Source organism: Gnatocerus cornutus, chromosome 1 (assembly GCF_029298725.1).
Source record: "Gnatocerus cornutus isolate USDA-ARS CGAHR chromosome 1, icGnaCorn1.1, whole genome shotgun sequence".
Lineage (NCBI taxonomy): Eukaryota > Metazoa > Arthropoda > Insecta > Coleoptera > Tenebrionidae > Gnatocerus > Gnatocerus cornutus.
The window spans coordinates 14,669,687-14,682,846 of record NC_142233.1 but is presented as its reverse complement, the minus strand read 5'-3'; the positions used below and the strand labels follow the sequence as shown (position 1 = coordinate 14,682,846).

The 13,160-nt window shown below is 33.6% G+C and overlaps 1 protein-coding gene across 1 annotated transcript; it reads left to right on the top strand.

Annotated features, from left to right (window-relative positions):
* Nucleotides 1-7,740: 7,740 nt before the first annotated feature.
* Nucleotides 7,741-12,210, top strand: LOC148180438 (uncharacterized). The gene has a single exon (XM_088038078.1). It carries the CDS (start codon nucleotides 7,741-7,743, stop codon nucleotides 12,208-12,210), a length of 4,470 nt encoding a protein of 1,489 aa, XP_087894204.1.
* Nucleotides 12,211-13,160: the final 950 nt, after the last annotated feature.

Sequence of the window (13,160 nt, the reverse complement as noted above, 5' to 3'; positions counted from 1 at the left end):
ATTAGTCTGGATTCTTTTCAAGTTTTTCAGATTAGGTGGATTTTCAGGATGTTTCAAGGATTCTTCAGGGAAATTTTTTGGGATATGATTTGGAATTCTTTGTGATTTTTCCATATTGGCATCGGTTTAGTCCTTGTTTCTTCAAAATTCTTGGAATTTTTTTAATTTCTTTGGAAATTTCAGGATTCATTTATATTACTTTGTAATTTTTTGGATTTTTGTTATTACCAATTCATTCTTTTAATTCCTCTAAATCATTTTGAGAATATTTTACAAATAATATTTTTCAAAATCCTCATTCTATTTTTTTCTATTCTATTCTATTTTTTTAGATTTTAGTCTTTGTTTCGGAAAATTCTTCAAGCTTAATTATTATTTTGGAGTTTTTAAATTTTTGGGAATTATTTGATATCGTTTTGGAATTTTTTGGGTCTTGTTTTTTTTACAATTTTACTGATTTGTGATTCTTTAAAGTCTTCATCTAAATTCTCAAGTTAATTTGGAATTTTTAAACAATTTTTGGGTGCATGAGGATTCTTAGATTTTTCAGGATTATTAAAATCCTTAAAAAATTTTTGAGATTTTTGAGAATTCAGAACATTTAACATTTTAAAACTCGTTTTAACGCTGAATCAATGAAATTTGCTGGATTTATTTCTTAAGGATAATTTATTTAAAATATTCAACTTCAGAATTTTAGAAGAAATTGTGAAAATTTTAGAACGTTTTATACGAGAAGCTCTTAAATTTTAAAAATGGTTTATTATATTTTATAAATGTGCCAATTTTATCGCAAAAGGAACAAAAATTGGTGACTTTATTACTTTTAGGATTTCCATCGAATGTGTTAAATTTGATAGTTTTAGAACCAAAAATGAAAATGTTGGATTTTTTTATTTGTAGGACGACTTCAAAATCCAAAATTTTCTATAAAATGCTATAAATTTGGTTGCTTTAACGCTAGATTAATGAAATTTGGTGGATTTACTACTTCAGAATTTCTTATTTAGAGTAGGTACATAATATTAAAATTTAAGACCAAAAAGAATACATTTTAAAATTTTTTATTTGTAAGAAAAGCTTAAATTACAAAAATTTTCTGTTTTATTTTATAAATCCGCTAGTTTTAATGCAAAAGTAACAAAATTTGATGGATTTACTACTTTGTGGGTTTTTATTCAATGTGCTAAATTTTAGAATTTTAGAACCAAAAGTGAAAATGTTAAAATTTTTGATTTGTTGAACGCATTCAAATTTCAAAATTTTCCTATTAATTGCTATAAATTTGCCGCTTAAACGCCAAATTAATAAAATTTGGTAGATTTACTTTTTTAGGATCCTTAATTGAAAGTAACCAATTTCGAAATTTAAGACCAAAAAAAAAAATTTGAAATTTTTGATTTGTGGGACAAGCCCAAATTTTAAAATTGTTTTTTTCATTTTATAAATTCGCTAGTTTTGATGCAAAAGTAACGAAATTTGGTGGATCAACTATTTTGGGTGTTTTTATTAGATGTGCTAAATTTCAGAATTTCAGAATCAATAGTAAAAATGTTTTAATTTTTCATTTGTAGGACGATTTCAACGTCCAAACTTTTTAATAAATGTTATAAATTTGTTCGCTTTAACACTAGATTAATAAAATTTGGTCGCTTTACTCTTTATTCAGCGTATTTGATTTCAAAATTTTAGATTAAAAAATGAAAATTTTGGAATTTTTTATTTGTGGCTCACATCCAAATTCCAAAATTACCTATTAACCTAGTTGGTTTTGATGCAAAAAAAACGAAATTTGGTGGATTTACTACTTTGGGGGTCGTTATTGGATGTGTTAAATTTCAGAATGTTAGAACTAAAAGTGAAAATGTTAGAATTTTTGATTTGTAGGACGTATTCAAAATCCAATTTTTTCTATTAAGTGCTACAAATTACTACTTTTGGATTTTTTATTCAGTCTATCCAATTTTAGACCAAAAAGTAAAAATTTTGGATTTTTTTGTAGCACAAGCTTTAAATTTGAAAATAGTCTATTAAACAAGTTAGTTTTGATGCAAAAGAACCAAAATTTGGTGTATTTATTATATTAAGGTTTTTTTTGGATGTGCTAGATTTCAAAATTTTAAAACAAAATCGGAAAATTTTGAGTGTTTCTGTCGAACGATCTCAAAATTCGTAATTAAATGCTGTAAACTCGCTCATTTTAAAGCCACATTAATGAAATTAAGTGGATTTTTACTCAAGGATCTAATTTCAAAATTTAAGAACAAAGAATAAAAATTTTGGAATTTTTTATTTGTTGAACGACTTTGAAATCCAAAATTTTCTATTAAGTGTTGTAAACTCGCTCGTTTTAACGCAAAATCAATGATTTTTGGTGGATTTATAAGGATTCTTTATTCACAGTATCCAATTTCAAAATTTAACAAAAAAATAAAATTTTGGAATTTTTAACTTATTAAGTGACTTTCATCGGGTGTAATAAATTCCAGAATTTTAGAACAAAAACTTTTTTATTTGTATGTCGTGTTCAAAATCCAAAATTTGATATAAAATTGTATAAAATAACTAGTTTTTAGCCAAAATTCAAATTTAAGTTAAATTTTATAAAATTTCGTAAAATTGTGTTTTATCTTAGACTCCTTAGATTTTAATTTTTACAAAATTTACAACAAACTAAAGAGTAGTAGTTTTTTTCTTCTTGAATTAGTCAGGAGCTCTTTGAGGCTTTTTCAAAAAGATTTTTAAGAAAATTTTCAGAGATTGTTGACAGACATTTCTTTGAATTTCTTGCTTAATTAAACGTCTCATTATATTTGTCATTATTTTTTAAGATTTTTCTTTAGGACTTTTGGAATCTCTTCCTCAAAATCAAAAATCAAGAGATCTGAAAATAATTAGGTTTTTTTGCGGAATTTCTTCGATTTTTTTTTCTGATTCTTCAGACTTTTTCTTTGAACTTTTCATGCATATTCGTTTTCGTTATTTCTTCAAGATTCTTTCAAGATTTGAGAAACGAAAGGAAAAGTCTAAAATTAAGAGAAACCCAAAAAATAAGTCAAAATTTGGAAAAAAATTTAAATAGTAAAGAGCTTGAAATTCAAAAGTAGGAGTTAAATACTCCTATTTTAGATCTTGGTAAGAATTTGCTTCTTGTTTAGTTTCGCAGGATTTTAACTTCTAAAATTTTCGTAAACTAGTTATTAACTATCAAATGTCTAATTTAACTATCAAAAATTATTATTATATTAAATATTAACTATTAACTATCAAAAATCAAATTTTAATATAAAAATTGCTTTTCAGGGGTAAAATTCCGCCACTACTTCGAAATATCAGCACATGCAAAAACTTTTTCCATAGAACAATACAAAATGTGACAATGCTGTTGCGCTGTTGGCTGAACTAGGAATAACTGGCCAAATTTGACAAACACGGGCAATTGTATTCCCAAATAAAACGGCAAACAAACTGCGAGTCAAATATATTCAAGAGCGTTTTGTGCAGAATATAAAATATTAACAAAAGCGATGCCAGTTTTATGATTTATGAAGATAAACTTTTTTGATCTTGTTAAAGCAACAACGTTGCGTGTCTTTTGACAAGGTTGACAGTCTCAATATTAGATATTTATATGATACAGCAAAACCAAATGCGGGTTTCGAGCCTTTTTCAAATAGCGTATAAAGTAAATATTCCGGCGAACGTCTTAGTGTTAACAGAACTAGAGATTATCGGTGTCACCCTTTGGCTTCTCCAGTTCAGGCTTGAAATTGAATTTGATTACACGCTTCCGCACCAGATAAGTCCAATCTGGCCTAGATGAATACCTCGCGCTTTAGTCGAAACCCCCGATGAAAGGACGAAATTTGCTTATAACTTCCCTTTTTAAATATTTGTTCCGTTTTTTTCTTATTCACCCCAACGCACTTATGTAAAATGCTGCTTCTCTTCGGGAACGTCTTAATAAGTTACGCGTCTTTTTCCTCCACGACAAATAAATTCTGACGAGAGTGCTCGAGTGGAAAGCACGTCCAACGTTTAAAGGATAACGCTTGAATTCGAAGGGATTAATATGGCGACGGACGGTTCCGGGATTTTTTAATCGGCCGATTGAAATGAATGCTAATTGGAATTCCATTGATTTTCGGACTGGAAACAGCGTTTTAAAAGCGGATTATGAGCTAATGCAATAAAAAGTTTCGACGAAGAAATCATTTTCTGCAATGTTCGTTTATTGCATAAAATAGCTAGTTACTCAAAATAGGAAATTTGAATATGTATAAAAATGTAATCAAATCTATCTATTTATAGTTAATCAGAATTGAAACGCCTGGAGCTCCAATTCTGATTAACTATAAATAGATAGATTTGATTACATTTTTATACATTTTCAAATTTCCTATTTTGAGTAACTATAGCTATTTTACCAAATTTTGGTTCTTTTGCATCAAAACTAACTTGTTTAATAGACTATTTTCAAATTTGAAGCTTGTGCTACAAAAAAATTCAAAATTTTTACTTTTTGGTCTAAAATTGGATAGACTGAATAAAAAATCCAAAAGTAGTAATTCCACCAAATTTCATTAATTTGACCTTTAAAAGAGCAAATTTGTAGCACTTAATAGAAAAATTTGGATTTTGAATACGTCCTACAAATCAAAAATTCTAACATTTTCACTTTTAGTTCTAACATTCTGAAATTTAACACATCCAATAACGACCCCCAAAGTAGTAAATCCACCAAATTTCGTTTCTTTTGCATCAAAACCAACTAGTTTAATAGGCAATTTTGGAATTTGGATGTGAGCCACAAATAAAAAATTCCAAAATTTTCATTTTTTAATCTAAAATTTTGAAATCAAATACGCTGAATAAAGAGTAAAGCGACCAAATTTTATTAATCTAGTGTTAAAGCGAACAAATTTATAACATTTATTAAAAAGTTTGGACGTTGAAATCGTCCTACAAATGAAAAATTAAAACATTTTTACTATTGATTCTGAAATTCTGAAATTTAGCACATCTAATAAAAACACCCAAAGTAGTTGATCCACCAAATTTCGTTACTTTTGCATCAAAACTAGCGAATTTATAAAATGTAAAAAACAATTTTAAAATTTGAGCTTGTCCCACAAATCAAAAATTTCAAAATTTTTCTTTTTTGGTCTTAAATTTCGAAATTGGTTACTTTCAATAAAGGATCCTAAAAAAGTGAATCTACCAAATTTTATTAATTTGGCGTTTAAGCGGCAAATTTATAGCAATTAATAGGAAAATTTTGAAATTTGAATGCGTTCAACAAATCAAAAATTTTAACATTTTCACTTTTGGTTCTAAAATTCTAAAATTTAGCACATTGAATAAAAACCCTCAAAGTAGTAAATCCACCAAATTTTGTTACTTTTGCATTAAAACTAGTGGAATTATAAAATAAAACAGAAAATTTTTGTAATTTAAGCTTTTCTTACAAATAAAAATTTTTAAAATGTATACTTTTTGGTCTTAAATTTTAATATTATGTACCTACTCTAAATAAGAAATTCTGAAGTAGTAAATCCACCAAATTTCATTAATCTAGCGTTAAAGCAACCAAATTTATAGCATTTTATAGAAAATTTAGGATTTTGAAGTTGTCCTACAAATAAAAATGTCCAACATTTTCATTTTTGGTTCTAAAACTATCAAATTTAACACATTCGATGGAAATCCTAAAAGTAATAAAGTCACCAATTTTTGTTCCTTTTGCGATAAAATTGGCAGATTTATAAAATATAATAAACAATTTTAAAATTTAAGAGCTTCTCGTTATAAAACGTTCTAAAATTTTCACAATTTCTTCTAAAATTCCGAAGTTGAATATTTTAAATAAATTATTCTTAAGAAATAAATCCAGCAACTTTCATTGATTTTGCGTTAAAACGAGTTTTAAAATGTTAAATGTTCTGAATTCTCAAAAATCTCAAAATTTTTTTAAGGATTTTAATAATCCTGAAAAATCTAAGAATCCTCATGCACCCAAAAATTGTTTAAAAATTCCAAATTAACTTGAGAATTTAGATGAAGACTTTAAAGAATCACAAATCAGTAAAATTGTAAAAAAAAACAAGACCCAAAAAATTCCAAAACGATATCAAATAATTCCCAAAAATTTAAAAACTCCAAAATAATAATTAAGCTTTAAGAATTTTCCGAAACAAAGACTAAAATCTAAAAAAATAGAATAGAATAGAAAAAAATAGAATGATGATTTTGAAAAATATTATTTGTAAAATATTCTTAAAATGATTTAGAGAAATTAAAAGAATGATTTGGTAATAACAAAAATCCAGAAAATTACAAAGTAATATAAATGAATCCTGAAATTTCCAAAGAAATTAAAAAAATTCCAAGAATTTTGAAGAAACAAGGACTAAACCGATGCCAATATGGAAAAATCACAAAGAATTCCAGAAGATCCTACAAAAATCATATCCCAAAAAATTTCCCTGAAGAATCCTTGAAACATCCTGAAAATCCACCTAATCTGAAAAACTTGAAAAGAATCCAGACTAATAATAATCGAGCTTAAAGAATCACAAAAAATTGGGTTGTCAATGAATCCTTAAAGAATTTTGAAAGAAAAAGACTTGGGAAAGCAATTCCATTGACAATCAATTATACTTTTATCCTAAATAATTAATTCTAAATTTGAAGTGATTATCATTATTTAGTATTCGTGTAGTGCAATTTCGTCCTACTCATTTGATGCGAAAGCAGCGGTGAAAATGCGATAAAAATTTTAAGACTTTTGAACGCATGTGAAGGGTTGTAAACTTAAAATTTCGAATTTCGTTTCACACCCGGCTCAGGAAAAATTAAGTGGCTCACATAATAATAAAACCCGCTTCTAACAATGATATATCGTAACAATAATTAGGTACCCAAAGGACTCTACAGCAGTAATTGGACTAATAATGCAATAAAAAGTTTCGACGAAGAAATCATTTTCTGCAATATTCGTTTATTGCATAAAATAGCTATAGTTACTCAAAATAGGAAATTTGAAAATGTATAAAAATGTAATCAAATCTATCTATTAATCAGAATTGAAGCTCTAGGAATTTCAATAAATCCGAAAGGCCCTTGAAACGGTAAACAAGCGTGTTCCGAAGATTTGTCCTCTGTTCGGGAGAATTCGGGTAAAGACCCAACAAAGGGAAAAGGTCCCGACCAGGGTTTACCTGGGTTCTTCCCGAACAGAGTTATTCTTTCCCTCTGAATCATCTAACCAGGGCAGATGTTTTAAGTACTTAGTCGACGGTGTAAATAGTTAGTAATAAACTATATAGTTAAAATAAATCTCAATTCATATGGTCCTTCGAGCTTACCTTAATCGAACCGAGTTTGGCAAACGCTTCAAACCCGCGATTACAAATCCCAAAAACATTTTGGTCAACTTCGAGCCGGATACCAGATCCAGCAATTCAGTGCATTAGTGAAGTGAAAAATCGAGAAAAAACACGAGATCAACAGAAGCATCTCCGAGAAGATCATCACCTCGCAAGTGTCGCGAAAGCCAAAATCCAAGAGTCCGTCGCCAAGTCCATAGTTCTAGCAGTCGAACATCTAGAAGGTCTAAGGTCAGTCCCTTACTTTCCCTTATATGTACAAAAATCAAACAAGCAGCGTTGTGTCAAATAATTCACTATCACCCTGAGCAAATTGCTCATCATTGCCTAAATCGCAACAATAACCTCCGAAATGACGGAATTAGCCGACTTGAAAACACAACGCAAAGTCATCAAAGGCCAAATCACAAGGTGCCAAACCGCAGTCAAAAACTTTAAACAAGGGAATGATCCCTTAGAATTTGATTCGCGTCTTACGGAGGTAACGGAGCTGTTCAAAAGCTATAAGTCCGTACAAACTCAAATTGAAATCGCGGAGTATCAAACGGCCGAGGATGAAGCCGCTTTGGAGGAAGAACATAGCACGGAGCGCGAACTGGTGGAAACCAAATTCCACCAAATAGTTAGCGGTATTAAAACCATTTTGAACGTAAGTCAAGCCAATAATCTAAATCAAAATACGGGTACGGTAATAAACATTACCAAAAGTGGGCCAGAAATTCCTGAGTCAGTGCTAAAACCTTTAGAACTTCCAACATTTTCAGGCAAACATAGCGAATGGACGGCGTTTTTCGAGCTTTACAAGGCACTCGTCCACGAAAACATTCATATGATGGATATTAGGAAGTTCTACTATTTACGGGATTGCTTAAAGGACGAAGCACTTCGTTCTATAGAATCTTTGACGGTAACGGCAGCGAATTACGAAAGCGCAATAGAATTATTAAAAAACCGGTATGACAACAAACGCTTGATAATTCAAGAGCACGTGTCTAACATTTTAAATATCGATGCTATTCTAAAACCGTCGGCACCAGAACTCCGGGATTTGATGGACACCTTAAACAATAACCTCGCGGCGCTAAAGGTGCTAAAGCAACCCGTCGACCACTGGGATACTCTCCTAGTTGGCATTTTGATAGAAAAATTAGATTATGCGACAAGGCGGGAATGGCAGATCGCGTTAGGCAAGGAACCGCCAACATTCCAAGAATTCAAAAACTTCTTAGTCAAGCGCCATCAAATATTGCAGGAAGTAGAACGACTTAATCAGCGAGGTAAAGAAAATCTGCCCAAAACCAATCCAAAACCAGTTCCAGCGGCCCCAAATAGGCAGTCCCGCGGAAATAAGCAACTCGGTCGAATCGCAAACGCGGTTACCAAAATCACTTGCATAATTTGTAAAGAAGGGCACAACATAAGTCAATGTCCAAGGTTTTTAGCAATGTCGACAAATGAAAGATTAAACATATCACGCGACAATTTAACACTTTGCCTCAATTGCCTCAGAGCAAATCACTTCGTTAAAGATTGCCGAATCACCGCAACCTGTAGAATATGTAATAAGCGCCATCACACACTATTACACCAAGACGAAGCCGGCCCCTCCGCAAACACAGTTCAATCAAAAAATCAAATTCTTTTGTCTACAGCTAGTATTTTCGTTTACGGTTCAAACGGAAAAATCGAACAATGTCGCGCATTATTAGATATGGGTTCACAAGTCAATCTAATAACTGCAAATCTATGCAAAAGACTTGGCATCGCAGCAGAAGGGAACGCGGAGTTTATCAATGGGATTAGCGATGCAAGAAAGGCCACACTTGGAAAAACCTTGATCACAATTAAATCTCGAGTAAGCGATTTCGCAGCAAACCTCTCTTGTTTGATATTAGAAGAAATTACATCTTCCCTGCCGTCAAAAACGATTAACAAGGGCGAAATTAGTTTTCCCGACAACATAACACTTGCAGACCCAGAATTCAACATCTCCCGCGAAGTCGACATGTTAATCGGAGCCCAGTTGTACTGGCAGTTATTAATCGGAAACCCAATTCAAATAGACGGAAATCAACCACATTTTCAAAATACAGAGTTAGGTTACATCGTAGGCGGTCAAGTGGTTTCCAGTAATCATCAACAGCCAAACCTTCATGTGCATGTATCTTGTCATGTAAATTCATTAGAACCCAGTATAGAAAATAACTTCGCTAAACTCACAAACCAAGAAATCGTCACAATCAGCGATAAGGAATTTACAGAGGAAGCAGTAAATTGCGAGAAAATTACACTTAGAACCCCATCCGGTCGGTTCCAAGTAAAGGAATATCGGACCCCTGACCAAAGGGACGGCGGCGCATTTAGTTTGAAGGGAAACTGCAATAAAAACCCTAAACGTAAAACCGCTTACGAAGAATGCATAAAGGAATATCGGACCCTCGGCCACATGGTGTCGATTTCCAAAAGGAACCTGGTTTTTCCCAACAGCCTTTACCTGCCACACCACGCGGTGTTTAAACAAACGCCGGAAGGCCCCAAAATTCGGGTGGTGTTTAACGCCTCATTTAAATCTTCAAATGGGATTAGTCTAAATGACGACTTAATGACCGGCCTCACAATACAGCAAGACCTCTTGCAAGGACTTTGGAACTTAAAATTAAACTGGGATGAATCGGTACCAATCGAGATACAAAACGCGTACGTTGAATTTGTAAATACTCTAAATCACTTAAAGGACTATGGCATACCGCGTAAGGTAATACCAACAACAACAGTAACCGCAATAGAACTTCACTCTTTTGCGGATGCCTCGTCAAAGGCATACGGTGCGGCTATTTATTTAAGAGTCATCCACAATGATGGAACCGTTTCAGTGACCCTCCTTAGCGCCAAATCACGGGTAGCACCCATAAAATTGATAACATTGCCAAGATTAGAACTAAACGCGGCGGTACTGTCCGTCCAACTCGCCACTAAAATAATCGGCATTCTAAACGTACATATAACAAAACGATATTTTTGGACGGACTCGACAATCGTATTATCATGGCTGAACAGTAAACCAGAAACCTGGAAACAATACATAGCAAATCGGGTGGCCCAAATTCAAAACAAAAGTGAATCTAACGAGTGGCGCCATGTCAGATCTGCGGACAACCCAGCGGACATTGTATCTCGCGGTAGCACGCCGCAAAAATTGCGCCAGCTCGACCTATGGTGGCATGGACCACATTGGCTTAACCAAACCTCTGATCAATGGCCCACATTAGTTGAAACACCCAACTCAGTCGGGGACGATATTTGGCAAGAACAAAGAGCCACTTCGGTCGTAAATGTAGTACAGGTCCAACCGGAGGAACTGCCGGTCATCTCTAAATTCTCATCGTTTCGCAAATTGCAAAGGGTAGTTGCATATTGCTTAAGATTTATACAAGCCACGCGAAACAAAATCCGCGCCAATTCAAGTAGCCTCACTGTGGACGAACTAGAGTCTGCAACGGCAAAGATCATAAAACATGTCCAACAACGGGCATTCTGCAACGAAATTCAGGCTATCGGTAAAAATAACAAACGGACAAAATTCGCGGCTCTGGACCCATTCTTCGACGACAGCGGACTCCTCCGAGTGGGTGGTCGCTTAAAAAACGCGCCGATTTCGTATAATCAGAAATTTCCAATTCTGCTACCAGCCAATCATCACATCTCCAAGGCGATAATACGAGAAACGCATGAAACTCAGTTACATGCAGGAAACGACGCAACTTTGGCTGCCGTTCGCCAAAAATATTGGCCGCTCTCAGGTAGAAACACGGTACGCTCCATAATTCACAAATGCATAAAATACGTACGAGCGAGCCCGGTGCGACTGAATCAAAAAATGGGTAATCTTCCGGAAAATCGGGTTCAACCATTGCGCCTTTTTTACGTATCCGGAGTCGATTACGCCGGACCGTTCTTAATTCGAGACGGTAAAACCAGAAGGCCAAAAAGGGTCAAAGCCTACATCGCGCTATTTGTTTGCTTTTCAACTAAAGCGGCTCATCTCGAGCTAGTAGGAGATCTAACAACCGAAAGTTTTTTAGCAGCTTTAAAAAGATTTTCCTCGCGCAGAGGTCATATTCGAGACCTATACTCAGATAATGGCACAAATTTTGTCGGAGCCGAGCGCGAATTGTTGATGTCGGCACAGTTCCAGGACGAAATAAATAACCATTGTAAAATAACCGCGACCAAATGTCACTTTATTCCAGCGCGATCCCCTCATTTTGGCGGGTTATGGGAGCGTGCAGTTCGCAGTGTAAAGCAGCACATGCGCAGGGTGATAGGCGATGCATCATTAACGTATGAAGAATTTTATACGCCTTTAACGCGCATTGAGGCTTGTTTGAATTCGCGTCCTATCCATCCTTTATCCCAAGACCCAAATGACTTGCAAGCTCTGACGCCTGGCCACTTTTTAATTGGCGAAGCCTTGATGAACCCCATCGAACCAAACCTTCAGGAAATCAAGATAAATCGACTCTCTCGCTGGCAGAGAATTCTGCAACTCCAGCAGCATTTCTGGTCCAGATGGCATCGAGAGTATCTGCAGCAATTGCAACAGCGTCCCAAGGGTCAGCAGACTACTCAGAACAACGTCGCCATCGGGCAGCTGGTCGTTCTGGTCGAAGAGAACCTACCGCCACTTCAATGGAGACTCGGACGCATTACCAACGTTTACCCAGGAAGTGACAGTGTTGTGCGAGTTGTGTCTGTCAAAACTTCAAGTGGGATCGTCAAGAGATCCGTAAAGAAAGTGTGCGTTTTACCCACCGAACCCTAGTGCAGAGAAAAAAAAACTTTGCGATTCATATTTTTCATATTTTTTTTTTTTGCCTTTTGAATCATGATTTTATAGTGTAGACTAAGTGGTTTATACCTTGTATATATTTTATCGTTCAGTTTCCATCTTTTATCTTTACTTGGATATTATTTGTAATTATGGTCTCCTATTTGTTTAGTCGTTAGTTTTATTAATCGTACATTTGTAAGCCAACCCATAAGGTTGAAGTATCAGTTATACTTCAAGGGGGCGGCATGTTCCGAAGATTTGTCCTCTGTTCGGGAGAATTCGGGTAAAGACCCAACAAAGGGAAAAGGTCCCGACCAGGGTTTACCTGGGTTCTTCCCGAACAGAGTTATTCTTTCCCTCTGAATCATCTAACCAGGGCAGATGTTTTAAGTACTTAGTCGACGGTGTAAATAGTTAGTAATAAACTATATAGTTAAAATAAATCTCAATTCATATGGTCCTTCGAGCTTACCTTAATCGAACCGAGTTTGGCAAACGCTTCAAACCCGCGATTACAAATCCCAAAAACAAAGCGGTTTACCGAAAGTTAAGTAGTTCCGTAGAATCCTGGAGGACATCCTAAACATTCTAGAAATTTTAACCAAGCAGGAAGAATCAGACAGAATTTTATAAAAATCTAAAGCATTTTAGAAAATTTTGAAAAATAGTGAAGAAGTTGTAAGAAATTTTAATCGAATTTTTGGCAACAAAATTGAAAGCGTAAAATTTTGAAACTTTTTTTTTTATTTTTTTTAAGGTTTGACATTAGGAAACTATATTCTAACGATAAATTTCCAAAATTTTGGAGCAATAAACCAAATTTTTACAAACTAAACCAAATGTTCGCCATTTTTTTCTATTAAACTTATATTAAAACTTCTGTTAATTTTAATCGTAAATTAGTGAAATTTAAGGGTTTTATTACTTTCGGTTTTTTATGA